Genomic DNA, 11,983 nt, shown 5'->3' with positions numbered 1-11,983 from the left:
TTCCACTGCAAGGGGCACGGCTTTGATCCCTGATGGGGGTGCTATGGTCTCACATGCTTCAGTGCTTTTCAGTGTTATTCAAATGGCTGAAGGCAGTAGTTCTAAATGGAGAAGTCTTTGCACTGATCTTCTTGGGGGATTCTCAGAGAGGCCGGGCCATGCCCCAAACACTCCTGACCGCTCCGTGTCCGCTTGCCATCTCATCCCCATGCTGCGCACACTTGCACCGCTCCGTGTTGGCCTGCTGTCTCGTCCCCGTGTTTGTTTCCCTTGCAGATTTTTTTGGATTTGGGGCAGAATACTGATTTGCCGGGGACCAGCCCCAGCTGATCCAGGGTATTCGAAGGAGAGACGGCGTAGGCAAAGATCAGGAAACAACTGCTTAATTAAACGTTAATTAAGGATATAAAGAGTAATAAAATGAGGATAGCTCAGTGAGGAAATTCAGTGGAGAAAAGAGGCTGAAATAAGGATAGCTCAGTGAGGAAATTCAGTGGAGAAAAGAGGCTGAAATAAGGATAGCTCAGTGAGGAAATTCAGTGTAGAAAAGAGGCTGAATAATTCAGCCAGAAGGTAAGAGAAAGAACGACATGGTGAGACCAAGTTTCGGTAAACAAGGCCCCTCATAGAACCATTTATAGGGAGGACCAATGCTTTTTGTTTTAGTCACTGTCATGTCGGACTCTTTGCCACCCCACGGCTCCTCTTGTCTATGGAATCTTCCAGGCAAGAATACTGGTGCGGGTTGCCATTTCCTTCCCCAGGGGATGTTCCTGATCCAGGGATTGAACCTGCATCTCCTGCAATGTCAGGCAGATTTTTACCTCTGAGCCACCAGGGAAGCCTCGATGACCAATGAATGACATTATAAAATTTAATTTCTTTAGCAAAAACAAAATTTTTAAATAGTAGTGAGTGAAGTAACTTTCTTGAACCAGCAACCAGGTGCCTGTTTCATTTCCTTTCTCACTGACCTCCTCCTGCCTGGGGAGAAGGGAGGGTTGGAGAAGGCTGATGTCACACAGCCCTACATAAAAGCCTCCTTTGGGCTCCTGCCGGCAGTTTGGAAGCAGCTGGAAGGATGAATTAGGTCCTGGTGGTGAGATTTTTTTTTTTTTCCCAGGCAGACACAGACACAACTGTTGAGCAAAATGCAGACTCCACAGAAAAGCCCAAGCCTCAGACCTTTCAAGCAGAGGAAGAGCTTAGGTAAAGCTCTCAGAATAGCTGTCTGGGTTTTGGCCCTTGAGACAGTGAGGGAAGGTACAGACTTCTGTGTATGCTGATGTGCTCATTAACCTTAAATGTTCACAGCAACCAGAAGAGAGGAAGTTGCTGGAATCAGAGTGAAGTTCCCTGGCAAGATCCCGGTAAGACTCCATTGTCCTGGGGAGTGGGAGTGAGGGTGAAGGCAGGGATTAGGGGGAGGGGGGCTGTGAGAGCCTATTCTTTGAAACACCAAAACCCAGCCAATGACCTCCTTCTTTCTAGTCCAAGTTCCTCAGACATAGAAAAGTGAGGTGTATCCTTTGACATTTGCTTCAGAGGAGATTCAGGTTGAAACCCTTGACAGGTGATAGTGGAGCGCTACCCCAGGGAGAAGTTCCTGCCCCGGCTGGACAAGACCAAGTTCCTGGTCCCACAGGAACTGACCATGACCCAGTTCCTCAGCGTCATTCGGTAGGTAGCTAAGTGCCTGTGGGGGTGTGTGTTGTGTGGGCTTGGGCTTTTGGAACAATGAGAGATGGGATGTGGCAGAGAGGAGGAGAATGATTTGTGCTTCCCCTTTCTCTTCAATATGCCTTGTGTGTGTGTGTGTGTGTGTGTGTGGCTGTGCTGTGTCTTCTTTGCTGTGTGGGCTTTTCTCTAACTGTGGCCGGCTGAGGCTACTCTCTAGTTCTGGTGCACGGGCTTCTCATTGTGGTGGCTTCTTTTGTTGCAAAGCATGACTCTAGGGTGCGTGGGCTTCAGTAGTTGCGTCACGTGGGCTCAGCAATTGTGGCTCCCGGGCTCTAGAGCACAGGCTCAGTGCCTGTGGTGCAGGGGCTTAGTTGCTCTGGACATGTGGGATCTTCCCAGACCAGGAATCGAAGAACCCATGTCTTCTGCATTAGCACGCGGACGCTTTGACTCTTTACCACTGAGCCACTAGGGGAGCCCCAACTATGCCTTTAAAAAGAATGATCTCATGAGTAACCAATTTTAAAAATGATGTCAAATATTTTGCTACTGCCCTAAAATAAATGAGCACTCCCAATATTGATGTATCAGCTATTTTTTCCTTTGTTTCCACATTTTACTGGTACTGTGTTTTAATTTCTACCTTCAAATTTCTCTAAGAATTTTTAGACACTGGTCCAAAACCCTGTTTTTAGCTATTATAAAAGCCCAAGGACAGCTTTTTACCTCTAAATATTTTCCCTCTTGTGGCTGGGAGGGAATTTGGGGTAGGAAAATGCACTGTCCACCTGCTGAATCACTGAGCAGGAGAACCACACCTTCCCCACATCCTTCTTTCTTCCATTCAGAACAAGGGAAGGCGTAGTCAAACCAGTGTTGCTGACTTTGAAGCTTAAGGGATTGAAGTTGTCATCTGCCAGCTGGACTCAATAAAAAATGATATGAAACCAAAAATAGCTGACTAAGGGTTCCGTAAACATGGCTGGCATGTGACTCTCCCTGTGCTGGAAATAACCTCTCAAAAGTTTTGGCTGATGCAGACAGTTTCATCTGAGAATTTATTATGATTTTTTAAAAAATGAGCTCTTTCCGAAGACCCTACATTCTTCTCAGACCTACTTAAGGGTTAGGTTAATCCATGGAAATTGGGGCAACTCAAGGAGAACCACAGTCGGGTGTAGACCCCTCCTTCTGTCAGCCTACAGGCTGCTGGGGCACAGCATGCCTTCACCAAAAAGTGAATTTTGACACAACTTCCTCCTTTTTTCCATGTAGGTACACCTCCAGTTATCATACTCTTCATCCTTCATCCTAAGAATTTGAATCTTTGTATGTATGTTAGTCACTCAATCATGTTACAACCCCCAGGTCTGTAGCTTGCCAGGCTCCTCTGTCCATGGGATTTCCCAGACAAGAATACTGGAGTGGGTTGCCATTTCCTTCTCCAGAGGATCTCCCTGACCTAGGAGAACCTGGTCTCCTGCATTGCAAGCAGATTCTTTACCATCTGAGCCACCAGGGAAGCCCTTGAATCTTTACATTAAGTCATAATGGGTGCTTAATATGTTTAGATGACTTGAATCTTAACATTAAGTCATTAACACACTGATATTAAGCACCCATTATGTATCATGCACTGTGCTGGGAGCTGCACAAACAGCAATGAAAAGCACAGACCAAAAGTCCTACGCTAAACAACATTCAAACTAAAGTTTTCACTCTTGGAGACTCCTCACCCTTAATAAAATGAGACCCTAGTGGAAGAAGAAAGGAGATGAAGGTGCGATGTGGGAATATAGGAGCCCCATCTTCAGAGCTACTCTTTCCCATGTAGAACAGGCATTTGCTCACCACATGAGAGCAGTGCAATGGTCAGGGTTTGGTCTTTGGATTATCCAATGTTAGTTAATCAGATTCTGAAACTACTTCCTCTCCCACCCACCACATAAATTTAGCTCCTCCTAGCTAAGACTAGGGTGTAATGGCTGTGCCTCTAATGTCTGGATGGAGGGTGGTCAGACAGGGCAAGCCATTGCCAACAGATTCATCTTGCTCTGCTACTAAAACAATTCAGAACTCCTATGAATCTAGCCAAACATGGCTGCTCCTTTGCATCCCCAACCCAAGGGGAGGGATTTATACTTTTGCATAGTAATGCTTTTCCAAATGGGCTTCCCTGGTGGCTCAGATGGTAAAGCATCTGCTGGCAATGCAGGAGACCTGGGTTCGATTCCTGCCCAGATTGCTCAGTGGTAAACTACGCCTGCCAATGCAGAAGATGCGGGTTTGATCTCTGGGTCCAGAAGTTCCCCTGGGGAGGAAATGGCAACCCACTCCAGTATTCTTGCCTGGAGAATCCCCATGGACACAGGAACCTGGGAGCTATAATCCATGGGGTGGCAAAGAGTATGACACAACTTAGCAACTAAACAACAACAACCTTTTTCAAATGTCACCCCAAAGCTGCTTAACTGACATGTCAAAATACACAGCATTATGTGTTTTCTTTGCACCACTCAGGAAATTCTCAACTTGAAATTCACAGCAAACTGAGGCATATTTACTTAGCATTTTTGAGCTAAGAATATTTTTTTTTTCTAGTTTTTAATGGGATGGTCTCACAGTCTGAGCTCATCTAGGAGTTTGAAGACATTTCAAATATCCAGAAAAATGAACAATCTTTTAGCCAGTTTCTAATAAATTTATCTTATTTACTGCAGAGAGACAGCTACGATAAGCAGATTCTTTGATTTCTTTTATTATTATATTTTTAATTGTGATAAAATATTGTTTTAAGCGAGCAGATCATGGCTTTAAGTACATTCACATTGTTGTGCAACCATTACAAGTATCCGTCTCATCTTCCGAAAGGAAAACTCTGTCCCCATTAAAGACTGATTTTCCCATCCTCTCCTTCCCCTAATCCCTGGAAACCAGCATTCTACCTTCTATCTCTATGAATTTGACTATGCTAGGTACCTCATCGGAGAAGGCAATGGCACCCCACTCCAGTACTTTTGCCTGGAAAATCCCACGGACGGAGGAGCCTGGTGGGCTGCAGTCCATGGGGTCGCTAGAGTTGGACACAACTGAGTGACTTCACTTTCACTTTTCACTTTCATGCATTGGAGAAGGAAATGGCAACCCACTCCAGTGTTCTTGCCTGAAGAATCCCAGGTATGGGGAAGCCTGGTGGGCTGCCGTCTATGGGGTCGCACAGAGTCAGACACGACTGAAGCGACTTAGCAGCAGCAGGTACCTCATATAAGTGAGATCATATGGTATCCTTTTGTGACTGACTTATTTCACTGAACATACTGTCCTTAAAATTCATCCATATTGTAGCATTTACTTGTCAGTATTTCCTTCCTTTTTTTAAGGGTGATTAATACTCCATTTGTGGATGGACCACGTTTTGTTTATTCATGTGTTGATGGACACTTGGCTTACTTCCATCAGATTCTTTAGCTTCTGTGCCTTAGTTTATCTGTTATTAGGGAATGAAATGGAACAAAGACTGAAGTTGTATATAAAAAAGTTAAGTAGGGACTTTTCACTTTCCTTGCGGTCAGTAATTAATAATCTGCAAGCCAATGCAGGGGATGCAGGTTTGACCCCTCATCTGGGAACTAAGATTCTACATGCCTTAGGGCAACTAAGCCTGTGCAACCCAGCTGCTGGAGCCTTAGTGCCCTAGAGCCAGTGCTGCACAGCAAGAGAAGTCACCCTAATGAGAAGCCCAGGAACAGCAACTGGAGAGTAGCCCCTGCTTGCCACAACTGGAGAAAGCCCGCACGCAGTATCGAAAACCCAGTACAGACAAAAATAAAGAAAAAAAATTTTCAAAAAAAAAGTAATGACCAGATATAAATTCCTATTTTAGCAGTCACTAGTATAGGCAAGCAAATAGATATAAATGACACTCTGAAAGACTCCGGGCAGCAGCAGGAGTGGAAGTTAGACTGCCTGTGCGTCTAGAGTAACGTTTCAGGGCAAGTTCTGCCTGCTTCACGGTCCCACAGATTTCTGGGCTGCTTCCAAGATCTACTAAACCAAAACCTGTGGGATGGAGTCCACTTTCAACAGGACTCTCCTAGATAATTCTAAAGTTTGAGGGTAACAGCCCTGGAGTAGGGAGGTGGGTATCTTGGGTAGATAGGCTTACACTGGCCAAATAAAGGTAAGAAAGGCTGTGGGTCAGCAATCATTCCCTTCCGGGTTAACTTTTTCCCTTCCTGCCCGCTGTGCACCCTCTTCCCCAACCCAGGAGCCGCATGGTCCTAGGGGCCACTGAAGCCTTTTACTTGCTGGTGAACAACAAGAGCCTGGGAAGTATGAATGTGACCATGGCAGAGATCTACAGGGACTACAAGGATGAGGATGGCTTTGTGTACATGACCTATGCCTCCCAGGAGATGTTTGGCTGCTTGGGATCAGCAGCCCCCGAGGATGCGAGCAGCCTTGGGGAGGACAGGCCCTGCCATCCTCTCTAGCACGTGTCCTGTAACCAGTGCGTTCACCAGTGTAGGAGGTATGGACTGCTTTCTGTGTGTGCAGTGATGATCTGGGGGCAAAGCCCCCTGCAGTGATCAGCACCAACCATGACAATGAGGCAAGACCTGCCGTGTTTTGTGCTCACCCTCTTTGGTGGCTCTTGAAAATTTTGGAAATAGTCAGTCTTTTCTGAGAAAGAAGTAGTTAACTTGCTCAATGAACTAGGGAGGTATTTTAAGTGTTTCCTGTGATGGAGGCCAAGCTGGAGGCCCTGGAGGTGTGTGATCTGCCTTGGTGGGCAGGAGTCCCGAGTACGCTTGGGCGTGGAGATCCTGTGACCTGTGGATGGTCTCCATAGAACCTGGTGCAGCCATCGTGAACTGCCTCATTTGGGGCTGGTGGGGGTGGAGGGTGGAATGACTGCAGAGGGGAAGTGGCCTTATCTATGTCATTAAAGAGATTATTGTTATTTACACACCATTCACTTGACTTGGTTGTTTCCCCTTATATTCTTTTAGTTTGTCTGTGCCCCTCACAAATTTATGCCAAAGTGGTGACTGCTCAGTTTCAAATAATTTAAATGACTAGTTTTCCTTACAATAGAAGTTTGTGAGTGCCGTTTCTTTGGAGCACCTGAGCTGATTGCCAGCATGCCCATGGCTGAGCGCAGTGCCAACAACAGTGTATTTTGTGAGTGCACACAGAGGGTGATAGGTGACAGCACAGAGCATACTTCTGGGCGGACACCTCCTGCAGAGGGGTACTCAGTGGCTTAGTTACCAGCAGGAACCTGCCCATTCTGCCCACCTCACACTGCAGCTTAGAAGCGGATCTGGTATAAAAACCAACAACTGTGGAGCAGACCCTGCCCCTGACAGGGCTGTGACAACCACAGAGCAGAGAGAAGGCCCCAACCAATATCCAGGGAAGGCTTGGATCACCACAACACCAATTATATCCCCTACCCAGGGGATAAGGGCCAGCAAACACGGAAGAAAGATGTGGTAGGCATCCATAGTAAAATCAGACTTTGCACCAAAAATACTGGATTCACACAGGCTACACATGGACACTCTCACATAGAAACAGTCTCATACTCTCACTGATTTCCTGTGGCCAAGTGTCTGATAGGAGGAGTTTCTTGGTTCTTCAGGCATCATAGGGCTTCCAAGTCAGGGCTACACTGCTCCTTCAAGAAAGTCTATTCCCTGCGTTCTCTCCTTCTTATTGTCTCTAAGTGTGTGTGCCCTGCTCTTCAGCACAGATGACCCTGCTTCTCAGCTATCCCCTCCACTCAAACTCCCAGGCTCCCAGGGTCTGAGTATCTCTCATACCATGAGTCTAAGTCACTTGAGACTAGCAGAGAGGAGGATATTTCTCTGTCTATCCATCTTTAAGTTCTCATGGTTGGATTAATAATTAAATTGACACGACATTAACAGGAGAAAAAGAAACTAATTTATGCACCCACAGATCCATTCAAATGGGACCTAAGGAGTATGTAAGAAATGGCCAAAGCAGACAGAGTTTATACTTTTTAGACATAAGCAATACATTTCTGAGGAATGGACAGGATAAAGAAACTTGGGCTTTGGATGCCCAGTTAGTGAAGAATCTAAAGAGTTTGGGCTTGGGATGGTAAATGAAAAAAGTACAAGGTTTGTTTATATAGGCTTCTCAACACCAAATGCCCTCTCTGGCGATAAGGGTGCCCTTCTACTTTCAGATGCAGGAAGCACACCTTTTATAGAGGAGATTTATTTTCTGCTTTCGAGAAGATGGAAAGGAGGCTCAGAGTGTTTCTCTTGCATTGGCTGTTTCTTCAATAACTTCAATTCAAAGTAATCAACATGCCCTTGTGACTTACTAGAGGGCAGCCTGCCCTGGGCCCTAACAACGTCTAGAATCATGGGCAATAAGACCACTCTGCTTTTTCTTCTCATCCCTTGGAAAAGTGTCCTATTTATATTTCATCTCTTTCCATTCCCCTTCCAGCTCAAGTAGGATAAAGTCCATGGGTACAATTTGAGCAGGTACATAACCCAACATCATACCAGGAGAGGGCCTCCCTCGTGGCTCAGCAGTAAAGAAACCACCTACCAATGCAGGAGGCATGGGTTCGATCCCTGGATCAGGAAGATTCCCTGGAAAAGGAAATGGCAACCCACTCCAGTATGCTTGCATGGGAAATTCCATGGACAGAGGAGCCTGGCTGGCTTCAGTCCATGTCACAAAGAGTTGGACACAATTCAGTGACTAAACAACAATGACATACCCAAACCTTGTAATCAGACAAACCTGGATTCAATGGCCAGGCCTGTCTCTGTTCTCAGCACAGTTACTTTCTTTCTCTGTGTTGATTTCTTTATCTGTCAAAACTGTGGACTATACCCTAGGACAGCTGCATAGGCGTATGTTGTACAGGGCTTTGCACTGAGAAGGGCCCCTTGGTTACTGCTTTGCTATGGCCATCTTGAAACTCTTAACTTTCTAACAGGAGCCGTGCATTTTCATTTTGCACTGGGCCCTGCAAATTACATCGCCAGTTCTGTCTAAACAATCAGGTTAATATGAAAAGAGCCACATGCAAGTGAGATTGGTCAATTGTTACAGAGTACTTACCATGACCTAGATTCATGAGAAGATTCATGATATCTCATTTCACAGACAGATGGTAACTTCTATTAGCACATCATATGTGAAGGGCCAGACTGCTCTTTCCATCTGTGCCACCTTGGGAAATCTCAATGTCTCAGATGCCCTCAGTTCACCATTTATAAGATGTAGATAATAAAAGTATTTACCCTGTGGGGTTTGGGAGAGGATTAAATGAGGTGATATATGAATCATTCCTAAAACAGTACTTAGCACATAGCAAGTTATTCATATTCTTATTGTATATTTCACATGATTTTGTTTGAAGCTGTGTTTTAGTTTAAATATTTTATGTTAATACAGGGTAATTGTAGGTACCATAGAAATAAAAAATTGACCAAAAAAGAAATACAAATGGCCCATAAAAATTTGAAAAGACTTTTCATATTTCACATGGCTAAAGGAATACAAAGTAAGTTAGTTATGGGATGGTTATTTTTCACTCATCTTACTGGGGAAAATTTTTTAAATGATAATATTCCATATTAGCCAGATTATGGGAGATAGGTACCTCTGGAGCATTGCTGATGAGGAATACAAGTGTGTTCACAATTTTAGGACAATATGGCTGTGTTTACCTAAGTTTTTTTTTTTTTTTTAATTTAAATATATTTATTTTAATTAGAGGCTAATATCTTTACAATATTGTATTGGTTTTGCCATACATCAACATGAATCTGCCACGGGTGTACACGTGTTCCCAATCCTGAACCCCCCTCCCACCTCCCTCCCCATACCATACCTCTGGGTCATCCCAGTGCCCCAGCCCCAAGCTTTATGTCAACAATCCCAATCCAAGGAAATGCAATACTTGCAGACATAGTAAAAATATATTCACTCATTCATTTATTTATTGAATGTATATTGAACATCTGTTTAGTATCAACTGAAGTCAGTGATTCGTGGACTCCCTTAAAGAAGGTAATCAATCAGATGACATGATTTCATGTAATCATAAGTATTATTAGGACAAAGAAAGTCAGCTCATGATTAAAGAATGATGAGATAGGGAATATGATAGTCTATGGATGAAAGAGGAAGGCCTTGCCAAAGAAATGATACAGAGGGCTTCCCTGGTGGCTCAGTGGTAGAAGAATCTGCCTGCCAGTGCAGGAGACATGGGTTCAGTCATTGGTCCAGGAAGATCCTACATGCCACAGAAAAGCTAAGCTCATGTGCCACAACTATCGCACCTGTCCTCTGGAGCCCAGGGATCGCAACTTAAAAGCCCATGTGCCTCAACTACTGAAGCCCTGTGCCCTAGAGTCCATGCTCAACAAGATAAGCCACTGCAATGAGAAGCCCACGCCCTGCAACTAGACAGCAACCCCCACTCTACGCAAGTAGAGTCAAGCCTGTGCAGCAATGAAGACCTAGCACAGCCAAAAACAAACAAACAAACAAATAAGATTATTTTTTTAAAAAGGAAGTGATATGAAGCAGAGACCTGAAGGAGGGTGTGCTGGCTCCCTCGATGGGAAGGTCATTCAGTGCAGCCAACAAAGACAAAGAGGGCCCAGAGGGAATACAGTGGCTCTTCAGGGACCTCCAGCAGGGAAGTCACAGTGTAACTTCAGTGTAACAGACAGAGGACTATTAATAAAGGGGTAAGAGTGCTTTCTGGTCATCTGTACGCTGGAGAATTATATGAAGCTGAAAAAGTGAGAAGACCTGCTTGTACATAGCTGGAAATGTGTTTGTGACACATGTAGTGGAAATAAAATTACATAGAGCAATGTATTAATGATCTTATCCTGATAAAAATATGGAAATGTGTGTATGTTGTTTTGGGTAAACATTTGGAAAGATCTTGAGATAGAAAACCAAGTATTATGGATGGTTGTAGCAAGGGGATTAGAGAGCTGACGATCGGTCCAAAGGGTGAAAGAGAGTGTGACAGATCAGTGGGTTTACAGTGTCATTCTCAAAGTTTAAGTTTTCTGCTTCCCTCCAGAGTAACTGGAAGGTGCTAATCATATATTTGCAAGGATCTTCTTGTTGTGAAGTGGTTTCTCTTGTAAATAGTCCTGCAGGGGAAGAATATCCAGATCACACTGATGACTTATGTGCCTTTAATTAGTGCACTGTTTTGTGTTGTGATTTTCACATCATTTGGCCTGTTGCAATCCCAGCAGTGGGTGATAGATTCCCCATTGACAGCTCACAGACACTTGAGCCAGGACAGGCCCAGGAGCAGGCGCTCCCCACCCATCCCAGGCTACCTGGGCAGACTATGGGGCATCCTGAGGCCCCTCCAAGGCAACACTACCCACCCTCTTAGGCTAAGGTCAAGGTTAGATAAAATATGATGCGTGAAACACCTGGCAGATCTCCTGGAAAACACTGTGTGCACGTGTGCTAAGTCACTTCAATTGTGTCCGGCTCTGCGACACCATGGTCACGCCTGCCAGTCTCCTCTGTCCATGAGATTTTGAGATTTCCCAAGCAAGGATACTGGAGTGGGTTGCCATTTCTTTCTCTACGGGATGTTTTCCACCCAGAACTCAAACCTGCATCTCCTGAATTTGTCTCCTTCATTGGCAGGCAGATTCTTTACCACTGAGCCACCTGAATGCTCTTTCACAAAGCGGGTTTTGATGCACTTTGAGAGAAAGAACATAGTCATGGAAGCCAGAGAATAATCAAAGACTACACACAAATGTTGTAGAATTTATAAATCATGGGAAAATGTCGCCAAGAGTCAAAGGAATTATCTGGATTATTCAGGTACTGACCTTCACTTTTCCTGGATTGGATTTTATTCTCTGAAGAATTATCCTAAAAGTCATGTGAAATTTTCTTTTCCTCTTCTGGTTTTATGAGATCGGGTCTAATGAGTGCTTTCTGTCCTTAAACACCTTACATTTTGGTTCTACCTTATGATCTCATCTTAGAGGAAGAGTAAGATTTTTCTGGATCTCTGTTCCATCACATGAACACTGTTACTGCTTCTCTTAAACCTCCCTTGAGGGATCCAGTCGGCTTTGAAAAAATACATCATTTTGCTCTCCTGTTTGAAGACATTTTACATGAGGAAGGCAGCAGCCTGCTCTTTCTAGTCTCCATTCCCTCATTTCCTTCCCTGCCTATCCCCTCCATATATGCATTGGAATATGCTGCCTTTGTTCTGAGAACTGAAAGTCCAGGAGGCTAG

At 44.6% G+C, this 11,983-nt stretch overlaps 1 protein-coding gene across 1 annotated transcript; it reads left to right on the top strand.

Annotated features, from left to right (window-relative positions):
- Positions 1-1,049: 1,049 nt before the first annotated feature.
- Positions 1,050-6,649, top strand: MAP1LC3C (microtubule associated protein 1 light chain 3 gamma). Its single transcript, XM_019976002.2, has 4 exons — positions 1,050-1,209; positions 1,315-1,370; positions 1,574-1,680; positions 5,948-6,649. Exons 1-4 carry the CDS (start codon positions 1,152-1,154, stop codon positions 6,171-6,173), a joined length of 447 nt encoding a protein of 148 aa, XP_019831561.1. The 5' UTR covers positions 1,050-1,151; the 3' UTR covers positions 6,174-6,649.
- The last annotated feature ends 5,334 nt before the right edge of the window (positions 6,650-11,983 follow it).

Source organism: Bos indicus, chromosome 16 (genome assembly GCF_029378745.1).
Source record: "Bos indicus isolate NIAB-ARS_2022 breed Sahiwal x Tharparkar chromosome 16, NIAB-ARS_B.indTharparkar_mat_pri_1.0, whole genome shotgun sequence".
In the NCBI taxonomy this organism is placed as follows: domain Eukaryota; kingdom Metazoa; phylum Chordata; class Mammalia; order Artiodactyla; family Bovidae; genus Bos; species Bos indicus.
Note: the sequence above shows the minus strand (reverse complement) of the source record. Positions and strands in the feature narration are given on the sequence as shown.

Coding starts and splice junctions, on each gene's coding strand:
- MAP1LC3C (XM_019976002.2), top strand. CDS start 1,152: ATGCAGACTCCACAGAAAAGCCCAAGCCTCAGACCTTTCAAGCAGAGG. Junction 1,210..1,314: donor CAAGCAGAGGAAGAGCTTAG/GTAAAGCTCTCA, acceptor AAATGTTCACAG/CAACCAGAAGAGAGGAAGTT. Junction 1,681..5,947: donor CAGTTCCTCAGCGTCATTCG/GTAGGTAGCTAA, acceptor TCCCCAACCCAG/GAGCCGCATGGTCCTAGGGG.